Source organism: Tupaia chinensis, unplaced genomic scaffold (assembly GCF_000334495.1).
Source record: "Tupaia chinensis unplaced genomic scaffold, TupChi_1.0 Scaffold000069_1, whole genome shotgun sequence".
NCBI lineage: Eukaryota > Metazoa > Chordata > Mammalia > Scandentia > Tupaiidae > Tupaia > Tupaia belangeri.
Window position 1 is genome coordinate 237,078 of NW_006159529.1, and position 17,443 is coordinate 254,520.

The 17,443-nt window shown below is 39.7% G+C and overlaps 1 protein-coding gene across 1 annotated transcript in view; it reads left to right on the forward strand.

The window, feature by feature from the left end:
- Positions 1-13,280, forward strand: part of PDZD8 (PDZ domain containing 8) — a gene marked incomplete at its 5' end in the record, with an annotated part of 95,339 nt that extends 82,059 nt beyond the window's left edge. The window contains 2 exon segments of the mRNA XM_014583338.2: positions 3,577-3,739; positions 9,736-13,280. Of these exon segments, the coding sequence (XP_014438824.1) occupies positions 3,577-3,739; positions 9,736-11,942 (2,370 nt within the window).
- Positions 13,281-17,443: the final 4,163 nt, after the last annotated feature.

Below are 17,443 nucleotides of genomic sequence, written 5' to 3' on the forward strand. Positions count from 1 at the left end.
GCGTGAGTTTAAGCCACCAGGTCCAGGATGCAAACCGCGGTTGACTACGTGGGAGTCCAGCGACATAGCCATTACACTAACTGCTGGTCCCTTTTCTTGGGTTTTTAATTGAGGTGTTTTTATCATCTGAAGCTTTAGAATTACTGCCTGAAGTTAATTAAGGTGATAATTTCTGTTTCAGAGAATACTGAAAGGTAATTCCAAATTTAGATAGGTCAGTGGTTCAAGCTTAAAAGGAAACAAGCTTTTAATGAGCAAAGAGATAAAACAAATAGTGTCTTATATTCTGCTCCCTGTATAAGTATGAAATTAAGAACATTTACTAGTAAGTAGTTCAGGATTTACCCTGATTAGTTATTCCTACTGAAAACCCCATTTCTTTTTCCACCTGGAATGTTTACTTCAAGTATCAAAAAACTAAGAAAAGCAAAGAGAAAAAATCTGATTTGTAGGCAGAAAATAAGAAATTAATTATATTCTATAACTAATACTATACTAATTCTATAACTATCTCAAGTTCACTTCTCAACCCCACCCTCCAGCCTCCATTCTACTTAAAAGAGCTGAGAGTACATCACTGAAAATACATTCCAAGTCCAGTGTTATTTTTTTAAAGTCTGTAATACTCAGACACACACAATTTAGGTTTTTTTTTCTTATGTATATTTGTTCCTCTTAGCTTCCTGTTATTAAAAACTTACTCTAAATTTTATCTTTGACATTCTGTGTATTAAGAAATACTTAGGTATTTAGATTTGAGAAAATGTGTTCTGAAGGACTTTGTTAACTCAAAAGCATTTTAACATTTAAGGTAACATTTTGACATTTACATTTAAGGAAATTACATTCTTTCACACAAGAACTAAATGGATATTTTTGGGAGATTTAAATACAAATGCTATTTTCTGGAATAGTTTTTCTATTTTATTTACCTTTAGGTAATCTAAAATTGGACCATGTTTCCACTTTTGTAAGCCTGACATGATTAAAATGTTCCTTGAAACATAAACTTTACAGGGGTTGGATGGCGGCATAGTTGTAACACAACCCTCTGTGAAAGCTGACCACATGGGAAGGTTCTGGGTTCACCTTTAGAACCTCCCTGAGTATGCTGGGCATGCATGTGCCAAGATTTCGGGACTAGCTTAGGCTCTAGGTGGGAGTGGGTCACCAATGTGAAAACCTCTGTTGGGGCTTAGAGGCTGTCTGTCTCTGTCTCTTCTCTGTCTCTGACATGTGGAACAAAGAAACTTGAGGGGAAAATATTTTTTAAAAACTTCAGGAAACTTATTAACACTCACAGAACAACTTCCAATAAGGGTTACTTTACCAGCCATAATTATCAGGTAGAAAATTGAATTTCTAAGCAATATAGTGATATATTTGGACAATAGCAGGTTATCTGATAAAGTCACTCATTAGGTATCTTCGAAGAACAAGGCTAAGATCTGTGGATAATACAATTAGATGTAGAGGATAATACAATACAACCAGTTTGTAATTGAACTCAATAAATACCAAATCTGGAGAGATGTTGCATTCTATCCTTTTTTTAAAAAAACCGTGATTTGAATGAGGACAAATAGCATATGGTGGTAGTGGTGGGTTTTTGGTCTTGTTTTCCCTAGATTCACAGATGATGTGAATCTAGGATACATATTCCATAAATTGGAGAACAGATTTGTTTAGAAAATAAAATGATCTTGATAAAGTTGAACAAGGCATCTCATTAACAAGATAATGAGATCATGACATCTGTTTCAGACGGGATCTAGGTATATCACCATCTTCCTGTCTCAGCCTCCCAGCTGGGTCTCGAGGCATATCGTGCCCCCAGCTTGGCTCTCCTGTTAGACCAGATCTAGCTCTGTGGCCTAGGCCAGCATCCAGCTCGCAATGCTCCTGCCTCAGCCTTCTCAAGTCGCTGGGTTCCAAGTGCACGTCACTGCACTCAGACTTCAGGTTGGATCAGAAGTTGAACTTGGACTCCCACATAGTTCTCACCTGCAGAGCAGTGTCTTAGCAGTGCACGTCCCTGCGGTCGGGCCAAAGATAACCCTTAATAAAGCATCAATGTAAACTTTTATCCTTCAGCTTTACAGGGGTTGGATGGCGGCATAGTTGTAACACAACCCTCTGTGAAAGCTGACCACATGGGAAGGTTCTGGGTTCACCTTTAGAACCTCCCTGAGTATGCTGGGCATGCATGTGCCAAGATTTCGGGACTAGCTTAGGCTCTAGGTGGGAGTGGGTCACCAATGTGAAAACCTCTGTTGGGGCTTAGAGGCTGTCTGTCTGTCTCTTCTCTGTCTCTGACATGTGGAACAAAGAAACTTGAGGGGAAAATATTTTTTAAAAACTTCAGGAAACTTATTAACACTCACAGAACAACTTCCAATAAGGGTTACTTTACCAGCCATAATTATCAGGTAGAAAATTGAATTTCTAAGCAATATAGTGATATATTTGGACAATAGCAGGTTATCTGATAAAGTCACTCATTAGGTATCTTCGAAGAACAAGGCTAAGATCTGTGGATAATACAATTAGATGTAGAGGATAATACAATACAACCAGTTTGTAATTGAACTCAATAAATACCAAATCTGGAGAGATGTTGCATTCTATCCTTTTTTTAAAAAAACCGTGATTTGAATGAGGACAAATAGCATATGGTGGTAGTGGTGGGTTTTTGGTCTTGTTTTCCCTAGATTCACAGATGATGTGAATCTAGGATACATATTCCATAAATTGGAGAACAGATTTGTTTAGAAAATAAAATGATCTTGATAAAGTTGAACAAGGCATCTCATTAACAAGATAATGAGATCATGACATCTGTTTCAGACGGGATCTAGGTATATCACCATCTTCCTGTCTCAGCCTCCCAGCTGGGTCTCGAGGCATATCGTGCCCCCAGCTTGGCTCTCCTGTTAGACCAGATCTAGCTCTGTGGCCTAGGCCAGCATCCAGCTCGCAATGCTCCTGCCTCAGCCTTCTCAAGTCGCTGGGTTCCAAGTGCACGTCACTGCACTCAGACTTCAGGTTGGATCAGAAGTTGAACTTGGACTCCCACATAGTTCTCACCTGCAGAGCAGTGTCTTAGCAGTGCACGTCCCTGCGGTCGGGCCAAAGATAACCCTTAATAAAGCATCAATGTAAACTTTTATCCTTCAGAATTGTATTGGTGGTATGTGGTTATACTTACACAACACTTCAGTTTTGAGACAGTTATCAATTTTGTATGTAAGCATATATAACAACAGTAGTTCAAGATAATTTGATTCGGAGTCATTTTACTTTGCCTTTCTGTTTCCGAATTTTCTACAGTGAAAATTGATCTTTAGTAAGACACAATCCAGACTATTTCTTTTTTTTTTTTTTGATGATTTTTAAATGTATAGTCTGAGAATATGTTAATTTATATTGTTAAAATAAAGATTTCCTCCCTCACTTGTTGGAACTAATAGCCGCCATGGTACAAAAGTCAGTATCAACTGTTGTGCTTTCACAATGTTACTGTTTTCTTATTCTACCGTAATAAATGAACCTGTTTTCATTTTCCCCTTATCAAAGGTTGAATTAATAAAAGGGAATTTACAAAGCGTTGGACTTACGCTTCGTCTTGTCCAGTCAACTGATGGATATGCTGGGCACGTCATAATTGAAACTGTGGCTCCAAACTCACCTGCTGCAATTGCAGATCTTCAGCGGGGAGATCGACTTATCGCTATAGGAGGTAATTATGTTAATATGCAATATACTTTACAGAGAAAATACATGGAGATTTTTCTTGTTTCTTATTTCTGTGATAAGCACATATCAATTTTACATGGAAAAAGTAATAAATTTATTGTAAATAAAATTCTAAATGTGGCCTTAGAAATACATTTAAAACATGTATGCCATTTTAGTCCCATGCATCAGTCTTTAAAATAGTTCATTTTGGGGCCAGCAGGTGGCATGGTGGTTAAGGCGCTAGACTCCCACAGGGTCGACTGCAGTTTAAGTCCTGGACCTGGCAGTTTGAAAATTATGTTGGACACATGTGTGTGCATAGCCAGAATTCCAGCAAGAGAATGGAGAAGAGATTGAGGCGTGACTGTCCCTTCTGGGGGAGGAGTGAGTTCTCACTTTTCCTCTCAGTCTGTCTCTCTCTAGTGAGTGCATGTGCCCTATGGCAAAAACATTTAAAAAAAAAAAAAGGTTCATCTTTAGATCTTTGTCCCTGAGGACATGTTCACTCACAAAAGAGAAAGAGAATATCCTCCAGTGGGGAGTGGTCATGCCACAGTTCTTTTTCCTCCATTCTTCCTGTCGTAAGGATTTGGGGACACATATGCACACACATGCACCTGATATATTTTTTCAAACCGCCAGGGCCAGGATTTGAGCCATGGTTGGCCACATGGAATTCAGCTACCAACACACTGCTTAACCATTGTGCTACAGGACCAGCCTGACAACTTATTTATTTTTTTTTTTTTAGAATTATTTTTTTAATTATTTAATCTTATTTATTCATTCATTTATTTTAATTTGACCAGAGAGACAGAGAGAGAGGGAGAGAAAGTGGGAAAGCAAGCCACCAGGTCTAGGACTTGAACTGTGGTCGGTCATGTGGGAGTGTCCAGCGCCTTAACCATCATGCCACCTGCTGGTCCCCCTGACCACTTATTTTTAACTTTTTGTTTTCTTTTTAATGCCAGGAGAGAGAGAAAGAGAGTACACACACGCGCGCATACACACACACACACACACACACACAGACACACATACGAAACAGGTCCTGGTCATGCCACAGCCCTTTGCCCTCTACTTCACATCTTGTCAGGATCCTGGGCACACATGTCTACCACGTTCCTACTGTGGCTGGGGTTTGAATCATGGTCAGCCATGTGGGACCAGGCTTCCTTTGCCTAGTGCTTAACTACTGAGCTACCAGGCTCAGTAGTTAAGACTTAGACCAGTTTTTAATACCATCTCTAACTTATATCCCATCTCACCTTCTACTCTTCTGCTTTTTTACTGAATGTGAAAATAAGGGCAAGCCATCCACCCTTCTGTACCACCACCACCCTTACTATGCCAAGCCTAAACTCTGTAGCTTTTGCACTACTCCCCCATCCCTTAGGATTAGATAATGAACAAGAGAGGAATTGATAGTCCTTCTTCAAGAGGACACAACTTGTTATAGTCCAATCAGCGAGAAGTAAAAGGACATCCAGACACAGCCAAATCTATTGGAGCTTATTGATTAAGCCTGTGGCACATTGTGTGTGTGTGTGTGGGGGGGGACACAAGTTTCTCAAAACCACACAGCCCCGTGTGAAAGAAGGGAGCTTATATACGCCAAGAATTCACAATCTTTCCCGGGTGATGTGAAGATTGATAAGGACAAGGTGTGATGGGCTTAGAAGGGTAGGGGGTAGGGTTTTACGATGTGAAAGCAAAAGCGCATTACAGAAGCAGAAAAAACAGGTTAATCATCCCTAAGGGTATGTTTCATCTCTACCTAAACACATTGGAATCTTAATGGTCGTCATGGGGAAAGGGGTCTGGGGATTACATTGATTAGGCTAAGGAACATCTTAGGGTAGGGATTTTCAGGTTATCTAGCAAAGACAGTAGGCTTATTAATCACTCTGATTACTCTAGACAAAAAGGAGGAAGCAAGTTTCCAATATAGACAGGAGTTCAAAATGGAGGTCTACTTTAACCAAAACTCTCCTGTGTCCTTCTCTAGTCTGTACGGCCAATCATCTGTTAATATTGCCATTATTCAGTTCAGCCCAAATCACTACTGGGGAAGCATATCACCCGTATGCCTTCATCAGTAGGATTGTTAGTAGTAACAACAAAAACTCTTGTTATAGGCAGATTATTTGCTTACCTGTATGCCTATGAAGCAGGACTCTGTGCACACAGTTGCGGGACCATCCAAACCTTCTGAGACCTTTGTAGTACCTGGTGCCCCATTTTAGGCTTGTCAAAAGATTTCTTGAATACCTGGTTGGTCATAATTGATCTTTAAGGGCAGTGTAGTATGTTTTATTCATAGCTATGGCAATAAATAAGATAGAACAGTTGCATTTTTTATTTATGCATCTGTCAAACTATACTTTTGCCGGGACAGTGTGCTTAGTGGGAACCAGCAGATGTTAAGGCTGGATGAGTCATGGAGAGTCATATTGGGGTCTTTTAAAGTTTGTGGAAAATGTGTATTATAAAAAACTATGCATAGAATTCGTTGGAGGTTTTATTGCACCAAAATAAACTAGTTCTTTAATTCTAATTTTTCATGAACATTTTGAGCCCTGTCATACTAGAAACCTCTGGATTGCAGTGTGATGTGTTTGTAGGCTTTTTAACTGAAGGTTCTTTAACTGAAGCTTTATGACAGTCTGGCAGCAGTGTAGCGATGAACTGAAGTAGGAAAGTCTGAGTGAGGGAGTGTACGTAAGGCCTGTTTATTACTGTAGTTGGAGTCAGTGATCACGAGGATCTGAACAGGGAGGGAGAATGCTCTGGAGCTTCAAGCTAGAATTATCAACTAAATGGATCTAAATCCTATCTTCAGAATTCAAAGTGGGTTAACCAGGGGCCAGCAGGTGGCGTAGTGGTTAAGGTGCTGGACTCCCACATGGTCAACTGCAGTTCAAGTCATGTACCCAGCAGCTTGAAACTCATGCCAGGTGCACGTGCATGCATGCCCAGAGTTCCGAGAGGAAGGGATTGTGTTGTGGCTGTCCCCTCCCAGGGAGTGATTTCTTGTTTTCTGTTTCTCTCCCTCTCCAGCAAGTACACACGCCCTGTAGCAAAAACACACACAAAGAAATTTTAAAAAGTAGGTTAACTGGGAGGTGACAAAGTGACCTACACTAACAAGATCAGGATTGTGAACCTTTTGTAGAGGTTTTATGTGTGCTGAAAATGTAATGCTAAAGAAACATCCAGGTGGTGATGTCCAGAAGTAGTTGGGAATGTAGAGCTACAAAGGGGAAACCAGTCAAAGAAATAGTTGACCATTTTTAAACCACCGAGTGGATTTAATTGCAGGGGGCTAGGGGAGTGCTGAGAAAAAGAATGACCCTCAACACTTTGGTAATATTTGCATACAAAAGCAGGTTAGGAGGAAAAGAATAAGTGAGAGATGATCAGGACCAATTTAGCACAATGTCATGGAAACCTAGGAAAAAGAAAGTCTTAAAAAAGAAAAGAAGGAAGAAAAGCATGTGAATATGGGTAATTGATGAAGCAAAGCCCTCAAGGAAAAAGGACAATAGAATCCAAACTGTAATTCAAATAAAGGGATACTTTCTCCTCTGAGATAAAGTAACACTAAAATTTATTGAAAGGGAAAAGGTGGCTTTGTGTTTATCTTTTTAGTAAATAAGGCAACATCATCTACAGAGTAAAAGAGAATGGGAAGGGTGGACTTTAGGGCAATAGGAAAGGTTTGAAGGTGGTGCTTTGGAAACTTAGTTGTTTAGAGACCATTCAGAAGAAGGATGCTGAACACCCAAAGATGGATGGCTGCTGGATCCTGGTAGTACACTCAGGATCAGAAGGGAGTTGGTAGAGGCTAGCAAAACGGGGCCTCAAAAAGTATGTTGGATTGTCAGAAAAGTCATGTTATATTATTTTTTCTATGCAAAAATGCATCACAACTTTTCCAACAACCCTAATAGTAGTATAGGAAAGGTCTAGAACAAAAGAATCAAAGGTATTAATGAGGATATCGTTATGTCTTGAGACTTAGGCTGGGTAGACAAACAAGTAGTGTTAGGAAACCATCAGGACCATGAAAAAAAAGAAGGAATAATTGGGCCAAGAAATTAACCTAAAAGCAGATTCTGTTAGCAGACAAGTGTACAAGATGGAAAGTAGGCGTTTCTGATTAGAGGTTAATTTAAATTAAAGATCTTTCATTTAAATTAAAGACCAACTATTGACCAGGTCAAAAGCATGATCTTCCTAGACAATTTCAGTAGCTTTGATTTATTAAGGATGGCCTACGGAACTACAGATGGTGAAAAGGTTACGTCACTGGACTCCCATATAGTCTACTGCTGTTTAAGTCCTGAACCCAGTGGCTTAAACTCATGCCAGGCACGTGTGCATGCATGGCCAAGATCCCAAGTGGAGAGTGGAGGAGAATGGATTACAGAGTGGCCAAATCACCCTGGAGGGTGATTTCTCACTTTCTGTCTGTCTCTGTCTCTCTGGCGAGTGCACACGCCCTATAGCAAACATCTCTTCCCAAAAAGGGGGGTGGTGGCCTAAGACCTCTGAAAAACAAAGACCTCTTCTCAACTTTCTTTAAATCTTCCACAATAAATGGATAGCTTGGGTAAGCACTTTTTGAGGGAGGGTTTGAAGAATGGCAGAAAACAAATAGAACCTTTAAACAATAACATACCTAGATTATAGCCATACCTTACATAATGGCAGGCATATGTTCTGAGAAATGTGTCTTTAGGCCATCTGTCAGTGTATGCACATTATGGAGTTTACTTACACCAACCTAGAGGGTACAGCCAACTGTGCACCTAGGCTATATGTGCTAGCCTATTATAATCTTACTGGACCACCATTGTATATGCAGTCGGCCTTGACCAAAATGGCATTCTGTGGCTCATGACTATCTCTAGAAGCTGCTAACATTGGGTACTTTGCAGAAGGGACAAAAATGGCTGGGAGAAGATGAGATTTTTCACTGTACATCTTTTTTGTACCTTTTGAATTTTAAAGTATGTTGGTATAACAACTAGGAAACAATAAAATTAAAATTAAAGATAGATGTTATAGGGCTGACCAGTAGCCTAGTGTTTGTGGGAGCTAGGTCCCATATCATCAACCTCAGTTCAAATCCCAGCTCCAGGGACTTGAAAAACACTCCAGGCATATATGTGAGTGCATGCCCAAACCCCTGACAGGAGGGAGATAGGAGGAAAAGGGATTGCCGAGTGACCATGCCCCAGTGGGGGCTCCTGTTTCTCTCTCCTTCTCTGCCAATCATACACACCCTCTGGCAAATTTTTAAAATAGATAGATAGATGTTATAGGTGCAGGTAGTAACCAACATGTTTAACTTTAAAGCAGCTTATCCCTTGTTCTTTTTCTTCGTGAAAAGGATTCTGATAGGTAGGGCTAATATAAAGGATCTATAAGGAAGTCCATTATTGGGGCCACAACCACAACAGGTGGTTGACTGTAGTTCAAGTCTTGGACCTGGCAGCTTGCTTTCTCATTTTCCCTCTCTCTCTCTTTCTCTCTCTCTCTCTCTCTCTCTCTCTCTCTGTGTGTGTGTGTGTGTGTGTGTTACATAGAAAAACAGAAAAATACATCATGACTTTTCCAACAACCCAATAGAATCACAGCTTACTATCTTTCTATTTAATAAAATAGGTCTCACTCTAATTCACTAACTAATTCAAACTAAAAATAATGTCATTTAACCTAGAAAGGAATGGGAAGTTAGCATCTTGGCACTTTTAGAGATTTGGAGCTCCTCATCTGGTTTGAAAAGGTAAACATTTTCAGAATCTCGGCACATTCAGGATTTGAGAATCAGCACACTAATTCATCCCAAAGCCAAATAAGATATTTTGGGGGTTTCCCAATTACTTTTCCACTAGCTAAATAGTTGTGAGGCAATGACAAATATAGTTAGCCAGTTTAGGCATTTTTATTGCAATAATTCACATTTTTCCTTTTGCAATCTTAAACCAGGTGTGAAAATCACGTCAACGCTGCAAGTGTTGAAGCTTATCAAGCAGGCTGGCGACCGAGTCCCGGTGTACTATGAAAGGCCTGTTGGCCAGAGTAATCAAGGTACAGTGCTGCAAGATAACTTTGGCCAGTTGGAAGAAAACTTTCTGTCAAGCTCATGCCAACCAAGTTATGAGGAGGAAGCCACTGGGCTGGCAGTAGATACTGAAAATAGAGACCTGGATTCTGAATTTGAAGACTTGGCAAGTGACGTCAGAGCGCAAAACAAGCTTAAAGATGAGGTCCAGCCACTGAGTCACAGCCCCAAACGTACTCCAACGACACTTTCTATTAAACCCCTTGGAGCTATATCACCAGTTTTAAACCGTAAATTAGTTGTAGGAAGTCACTCACAGCCACCAAAACTTCCATCAAAGGAAGGAAATAAACCCTCGGCTCCAAAAACTTCTGAGATAACAGACTCAGCACAAGTGTCCAAACCCACCCAAGGATTCAAACCACCTGTGCCACCACGACCACAAGTGAAAGTTCCTTTGCCGTCTGCTGACGTCCCAAATCAGGCAGAACCAGACGTTCTTGTTGAAAAGCCAGAAAAGGTGCTGCCTCCTCCTCCTCCTCCTCCTGCAGATAAATCTGCTGAAAAACAAATGAAAAATGTGGATCACGTCGAAGATGCAGCCGCATCCAAGCAGCTTTCAGCAAAGCAAGAAGTGGCTAAGGATTTTACTTCCGAAAGTTCATGCCCCACCAAGGACACTTCAGATGACCGTCAAACATGGGAATCAGCAGAAATTCTTTATCGAAATAAGCTAGGGAAATGGACAAAAACCAGAGCGTCCTGCGTGTTTGACATAGAAGCCTGCCACAGATACTTAAACATTGCATTGTGGTGCCGGGATCCTTTCAAGTTGGGGGGTCTCATCTGTTTGGGGCACATTAGTTTAAAACTTGAGGAGGTGGCATTAGGGTGCCTGGCTACGTCCAACATGGAATACCTTTCAAAATTCAGACTGGAAGCCCCCTCACCTAAGGCAATGGTCACCAGAACCTCACTACGTAACCTGAGTATGCAGAAGGGATTCAATGACAAATTTTGCTTTGGTGACATTACTATTCACTTCAAATATCTGAAAGAAGGAGAACCAGACCACCATATAGTTACTAATGTAGAAAAAGAAAAAGAACTCCATTTGATCGAAGAAGTTTCTGCTCCCCCTAAAGAGGAGCACTTTGTTGGGCAGATGGGTTCGACAGAAAATAAGCATAGTTTTCAGGACACTCAGTTCCAAAACCCAACTTGGTGTGATTACTGTAAGAAAAAAGTTTGGACTAAAGCTGCTTCCCAGTGTATGTTCTGTGCTTATGTTTGTCATAAAAAATGTCAAGAAAAGTGTCTAGCTGAGACTCCACTTTGTGGAGCAACTGATAGGCGAGTAGACCGGACCCTGAAAAACCTCAGGATAGAAGGACAAGAAGCTCTCTTAGGCCTGCCTCCTCGAGTTGATTCCGAAGCTAGCAAGTCAGTAAATAAGACAACAGGGTTGACAAGGCACATCATCAACACTAGCTCTCGTTTGTTAAATTTGTGTCAAGTATCTAAAACTCGCCTTTCTGAACCAGGAACCAATCTTGTAGAACCGTCACCAAAACACACGCCCAACACATCAGACAACGAAGGTAGTGACACAGAGGTCTGTGGTCCAAACAGCCCTTCAAAACGGGGGGCCACCACAGGAATAAAATTAGTGAGAAAGGAAGGGGGTCTGGATGACAGTGTTTTCATTGCAGTTAAAGAAATTGGCCGTGACCTGTACAGGGGCTTGCCTACAGAGGAAAGGATCCAGAAACTAGAGTTCATGTTGGATAAACTGCAGAATGAAATAGATCAAGAGTTGGAACACAATAATTCCCTTGTTAGAGAAGAAAAAGAAACAACCGATACAAGGAAAAAATCACTTCTGTCTGCTGCTTTGGCTAAATCAGGTGAAAGATTACAAGCACTAACGCTTCTTACGATCCACTACAGAGCAGGCATTGAAGATACCGAAACTTTAGAAAGTCTGTCTTTAGACCAGCACTCCAAAAAATTGAGCAAGTACACAGATGATACGGAAGAAGACCTTGATAATGAAATAAGCCAATTAATAGACTCTCAGCCATTCAGCAACATGTCCGATGACTTATTTGGCCCGTCTGAGTCTGTGTAACAAACAGTCTGTGTAAACTCATGTGATTGGGGGGAAGTTGCGTCTGAAGTACCACAGACAGATAGAACCACACGTAAATCTCTTATAATGCACTTTGGCCTGCTTTGCCACAGTTATTTGCTTGTGTAAGAACAAGAATGAAAAAGGTTGTTCTCCAGCAAAAATATGAGCAGCTCACTAAATTGGTTGTTTTGAATTGCATTTATAGCTATGCTTTTGGGGATTTATACTGGGAATTTATTTTTACTAATTTATTTTTAACTTTTTCTAATTAAGTAATTATGTAAGCTAACTGTTCATGTTTGTGTATGTGTGATATATCACTGTGTTATTTTCCTTTTCGTTTTTGAATTAGTGTTAACTAGTATATTGCCCAGATTCTTGAAGTATTTTGATTTCCATCATGGTTATAACAAATTTGCTGCATGCCCAAATTGGCAAGAGCAATCACTGAGGGAACAGGTTTTAAATCTTTCTTTTGTGTTATGAAGTTTGTCATCTCTACTTGCTTGAGATTTTTGTTATTTAGGAGCTTGGGGGGCACTTTTTTGTCTTTTTGCCAAATGTAACATGAAAGCAAATGCTGCAGCTTTAGTCTGTTGTGCTGATTTAGTAAGAAAGAATTATATTTCTTGCTTTCTATGCTTCTGTGGAATTTTTTTCTAAAGCTTTGTGCAGCCGAAGTATAGTAAAAATACAGTGATTCATTTGAAGAGCTTGCATTGAAAAACAAAATGTAATAGAGAATAAATACAGAATATAGTTGATCAAGAATTTTGTAGAGAGGATAACAAAATTTAGTTCCTGAAAAAGTATATCCAGTAGGATTTTGAAATAGATTTCAAAATGTTGATACTTTCTTGTTTTACATGCAAGTTCTAAACATTCATAATTATTTTTCATTTTCAGTTCTCCCATAGGAAATAAAACATGTTCAAGGATATTTAAAGTTTCAGAAGACTGTTCTTAAAATGACTGTGTTGATAACTGGTTTTGGCTGGTTTGTTTTAGAAATATATCTACATAGGAATATGCAGTGACAGAGAAATCATGCAAACACAGGCTTCAAGGAACGGTGATCATTCTGAGTATTTTTGTAATTGAGATTATCTTCATTTGTTAGGAAAGACAAGTAAGTAACAGACACACAATGTAGATACATAGGGATTGGGACCAGTTCTCTGCGAATGAAGACGTATTCTGATACTGGGCCCATCGTACGGATCAGTACCTGTGACCGAGGCAGAATGTGTAAGCTCGACCTCTGTTGGTATACCTTAAGCTTGGGCCTGTTACAACTATAGAATAAACATGTATGTTTTTGCCTTTTATAGCTAACTGCTGTGATAATTAATGTATGGTGAAACTGACATGAATTTAAAATTAGATGGAATAGTTTTTCTGGTTGGCGGGAAGAAACATAGTTAAATATTAAAGATTGTGGCCAGGTCAGTCCAGGATTTCCTACAAGTTTTACATTCAGGCCTTTCCATTAATGAGCTGTGCAACCATAGGCAAGTCACTAAAGGGCTCCGTGTCACAATCTCCCCATCTGTATATGGTAATAATAATACCCTAACTACCTCACAGGATCGTTGAGGTAACATAACTGCTAAAGTACTTTGAACAGTAAAAAGCTACACAAATGAATTTTTATGAGTGAGGAAAATTTTTTTTCTCAGTTTTGCTATAGTGCATATGTGCTCACCAGAGGGGGAAAAGTGAGAAAGCACACCCCCCCCCCGGGAGTATGGTCACTCCACAATCCGTTCTCTCTGGATTTTGGGGGCAGGCGGCGTTTTCAAGCCACTGGATCCAGGACTTGAACCATATAGTCAGCCTTGTGGAATCTAGCTGCCTTAATCTACCCACACCACTGGCTGGCTCAGGAAAAAAAAAAAAAATTTAAGAATTATTTTATTTATTTTTCATTTGAGCAGAGAGAGACCTAGATAGAGAGAGAAGGAAAGTGAGAAAGCAAGCCATCAAGTCTGGGACTCAAACCATGGTCGGCCCTGTGGGAGTCCAGCACATTAACCACCATGCCACCTGCCAGCCCCTAGGAAAACATTTTTGAGGGTAGAAAAGCTATTTTCCTTTTAAAACCAATAGCCAATTCTCATTCCTATTGTCATTTTATTGAGTGAAATATTAGAACACTAAATACTACTCTTCTTGACCAAGTTTATAACAATAACAAAAATATATCTGTGTATACATCCCTTTTCCTGTTACTTAAGCATGCTGGCATTCTAAAAACACTGTTCTAGAACACTTCACACACCAAGTTCCCTGGAAGCTGACATGTTCCATTGAACGTGTGCTTAAAGCAATCTGCCCAATGTATAAACACGTCTTAGCGTATAAAAACTAACTTACCACCAATAGCCTGAAGGTGGGAGTCTATGTCAGCGGTTGGTGTTATGGGTTGAACCCTGGCAGTTTCTGTGATACCCAGGCATGCTGCCCAGACTGGTGCATTAGAAAGAGCTGTAGAAATCATGCAAAGCTTTGGTCTCATAAGAATCGACTCATGTTTTAAAAGTATTTAACACTGTAGAACCACAGTTCATGAAACACTCAGCTCAGTAATGCTGCTAGTAATGTAAAATAAATCTTTAATGTAGTGCAATATTTTTATATCTACTGTGTGAGGCAGTAGAGGCCTCACAGTTCTACTTTAGTGGAAGGGGAGAACACTCCTAATAGCCTCGAGTACAGTAAGGCATAAGGCATCAATGAAAACAGTTGTATTATATTACATTACCGATGTAATCTTGCTGCCATGCTATGTTATCAGTAGCTAAAAAATAATAATAAAGGCTACCACAGAAAACAAGAATATCTTCCTTTGACAACATCTGCAAAAGGTGACTGCTGCATCTCTATGGAATTATCACCTGCTATAATTTAGCCATAGAGACGAGATTAACAAAACATACTTTTGTAAGCAAAATTGCTATTTTGCAAACTGCCTAAAAGCATTGTTTTCTTTTGAAATGCCAGATTCATGAGTTTGCTATCTATTAGCAATCACTTTTTAAAGTATACTTTCTAAGATGAACAATAGAGTTAAAACAAACTGATCAACTTTTTAGCATTATTTTGCATCATAACATGCTGCATTTCTTACTATCTAGCCATATCCTGCAGTATCAGAACTAGCTGGAATAGTACCTGGAATTTAAGTTTCATGAGAGAGACAGAGAGAGAGAAAGGTGGTCAACACAGTCTCATGCCCTGATCTTCCTCCAAGCCTTCCCAGCCAGGAAGATCTCGGCACACGTGCATCACCAGCGAATTCAGGCTGACCCAGAACTGCACCCCACCCTCATCTTCATCTGGCCCGGGCATCCCAGAACAGTGTGCTACTCTGCCAGCTCGCCTGGGCTTATGTATATTTTGTGATTCTGAGAGAAGAAAACACACCTAAAAATTTGGAGAGATGTTGGCCCCAAAAAGAGTAAAATCTTAAGTCCTGTAATTAAAATCATTTTAATTTGAAAATATATTGTGTTCATTTCTACACTGAAATAATCGCTTTACTTATGAAGAAAAAAGGAGTATCCTTTCATCTTTTTTCAGTCCTAGATCTCCTTTAAGATCTGATTAAAGCTATGAACTTAACCCTTGGAAGATGCACATGTGCACATCATTCAAAATGTCCCTAATTTCAAGGGTTTTACACAAATTCTAGGGACCCATGGTCCCAAGGGTTAAGCACATGCCAAATGGCTGGATGTTACAGTTTCATGAGATACAGTTAGTCACAGCATACAGGACAATTTAAGTTTAGAGAGCTGCAAGGATAATTTACTGCTTTTGTGTTTTCCGCACATTGACATAATGTGGCTAGTTGTGTATTTCAATTTAAAACAAACTGCAGAAAGCCAAAATGTATGGTTCAAATTAACCCGGTGGCATCTGATGCCTGCAAACTTAGAATAGCTTTTTACTAAGAATCTACAGGCAGAACAAAATCTTGTACATTTTATTCCAGCAACAATACTTAGTTTATAAAGGAATACAAACAGCCATGGTACCATGTATAGGGATTTATTAAATGAGCTAGCTAAAACATGACTTGGACAGATATATTTTGCAGTCAAAAGAAAGAGCTGAATATCCATTGCTACCTCATACAGGTTTTTTTGTATCTGTATTACCAGGTACAAACATTAAACCCACCTCTGTTCAAAAAATAAATGTCTGGAGAGCTGTATGTTCTTTGTTCTGAAAAATAACACTGAAAAAGCAAAAAAAAAAAAAAAAAAAAGGTCTCATTTCACAATCTTGTGTACCTACATTAGTCCTATAAAGTACCTTATGCTTTTTTTCTCCTCAAACACAAATCTTTTGCTCCCAAAACAGTTCTAAAAAATTAACTTTTATCTTTAGGGATCAAAAGCAAGCGTGAACTTCTTTCACAAGTTGGCCCCTTAAATAGGAATACATTTTATGATATAGGGGACAGGGAGAACCACAAACCCTCCAAGAAACCAGTTTGTAGCACATTCTCAGAGACTCCCGTAGGAGAAACACTCCTGCCGCTGGTTTGGTCATGCAGTTCCTGCAGAACCGTCTTCTGAAGTAGTAGACTGCAAACTGCCCGGTGCGTGTAACTGAGTAGGGAGCTTGTTTGCTTCAAACACACTGCGCTTGGAAACCAGATTTCAGATCATTGCAGGTCCCACAGAAAGTGTTCTTGAAGCAAAAGAAGTGTCAGCCATTGTACTAGAAAGTAAGAAATCGTCCTAAGATTGAGGAGTCTTTGTTCTAAAGTTCTCTGCTCCTTGCTATCCTAGTTAACACAGACAGTTTTAGCTAAACAAAAGTGACACGGGGTAACTTTGATGACAGAACTGCAGAATTAACAAGTATTACTTGAGACACATTCCACACTATCTTCACACTCGTCATATACAAAATTATGTCAACTGGTTCACTAACAGTATTTGCTGTCACACCAAAAAGGCACATCAATGTTGTCATGCTTAGAAAAACGACACAACACACCAAGCGATAGGGTAATACACAGGCGTGGTTAGATGTTTGGTTTCTCTTCTCTGCCTGTCTAAAGGGGTGTGTCCTGACCACCCTATTATTATTACCTGTTTCCTAACATTTGGTTCAAAACATAAACTTATTTCCTCCATTTAAATTTCTTTTCACATAAATGCTAACATCAGGAGTCTAGAAAATACTAGTTTCAGATCATTAAAAATGAATAGGTCCCTAGGAAACACTTGGATGACCTGCGAACAGGTCAAAGATGGTCTGGTATTTCAAAGCACAGCAGCTATTAGCCTTTGAAGTTTCTTTTTCTAAAACTTGAATTAGACTCTTAATCGATCTTAACCATGCTTAAAGAGCCTCATAGTGTAAGGTGCATATGCCCTCGCTGTCCTCTCACCCAGTAAGACAAGTACGTGTCTGAAAGGAAAAGCTTCCGGTTCCTAACTCTACCTTTGGGAGCTCTTCTCTGCTTTCAGAAAATTTAC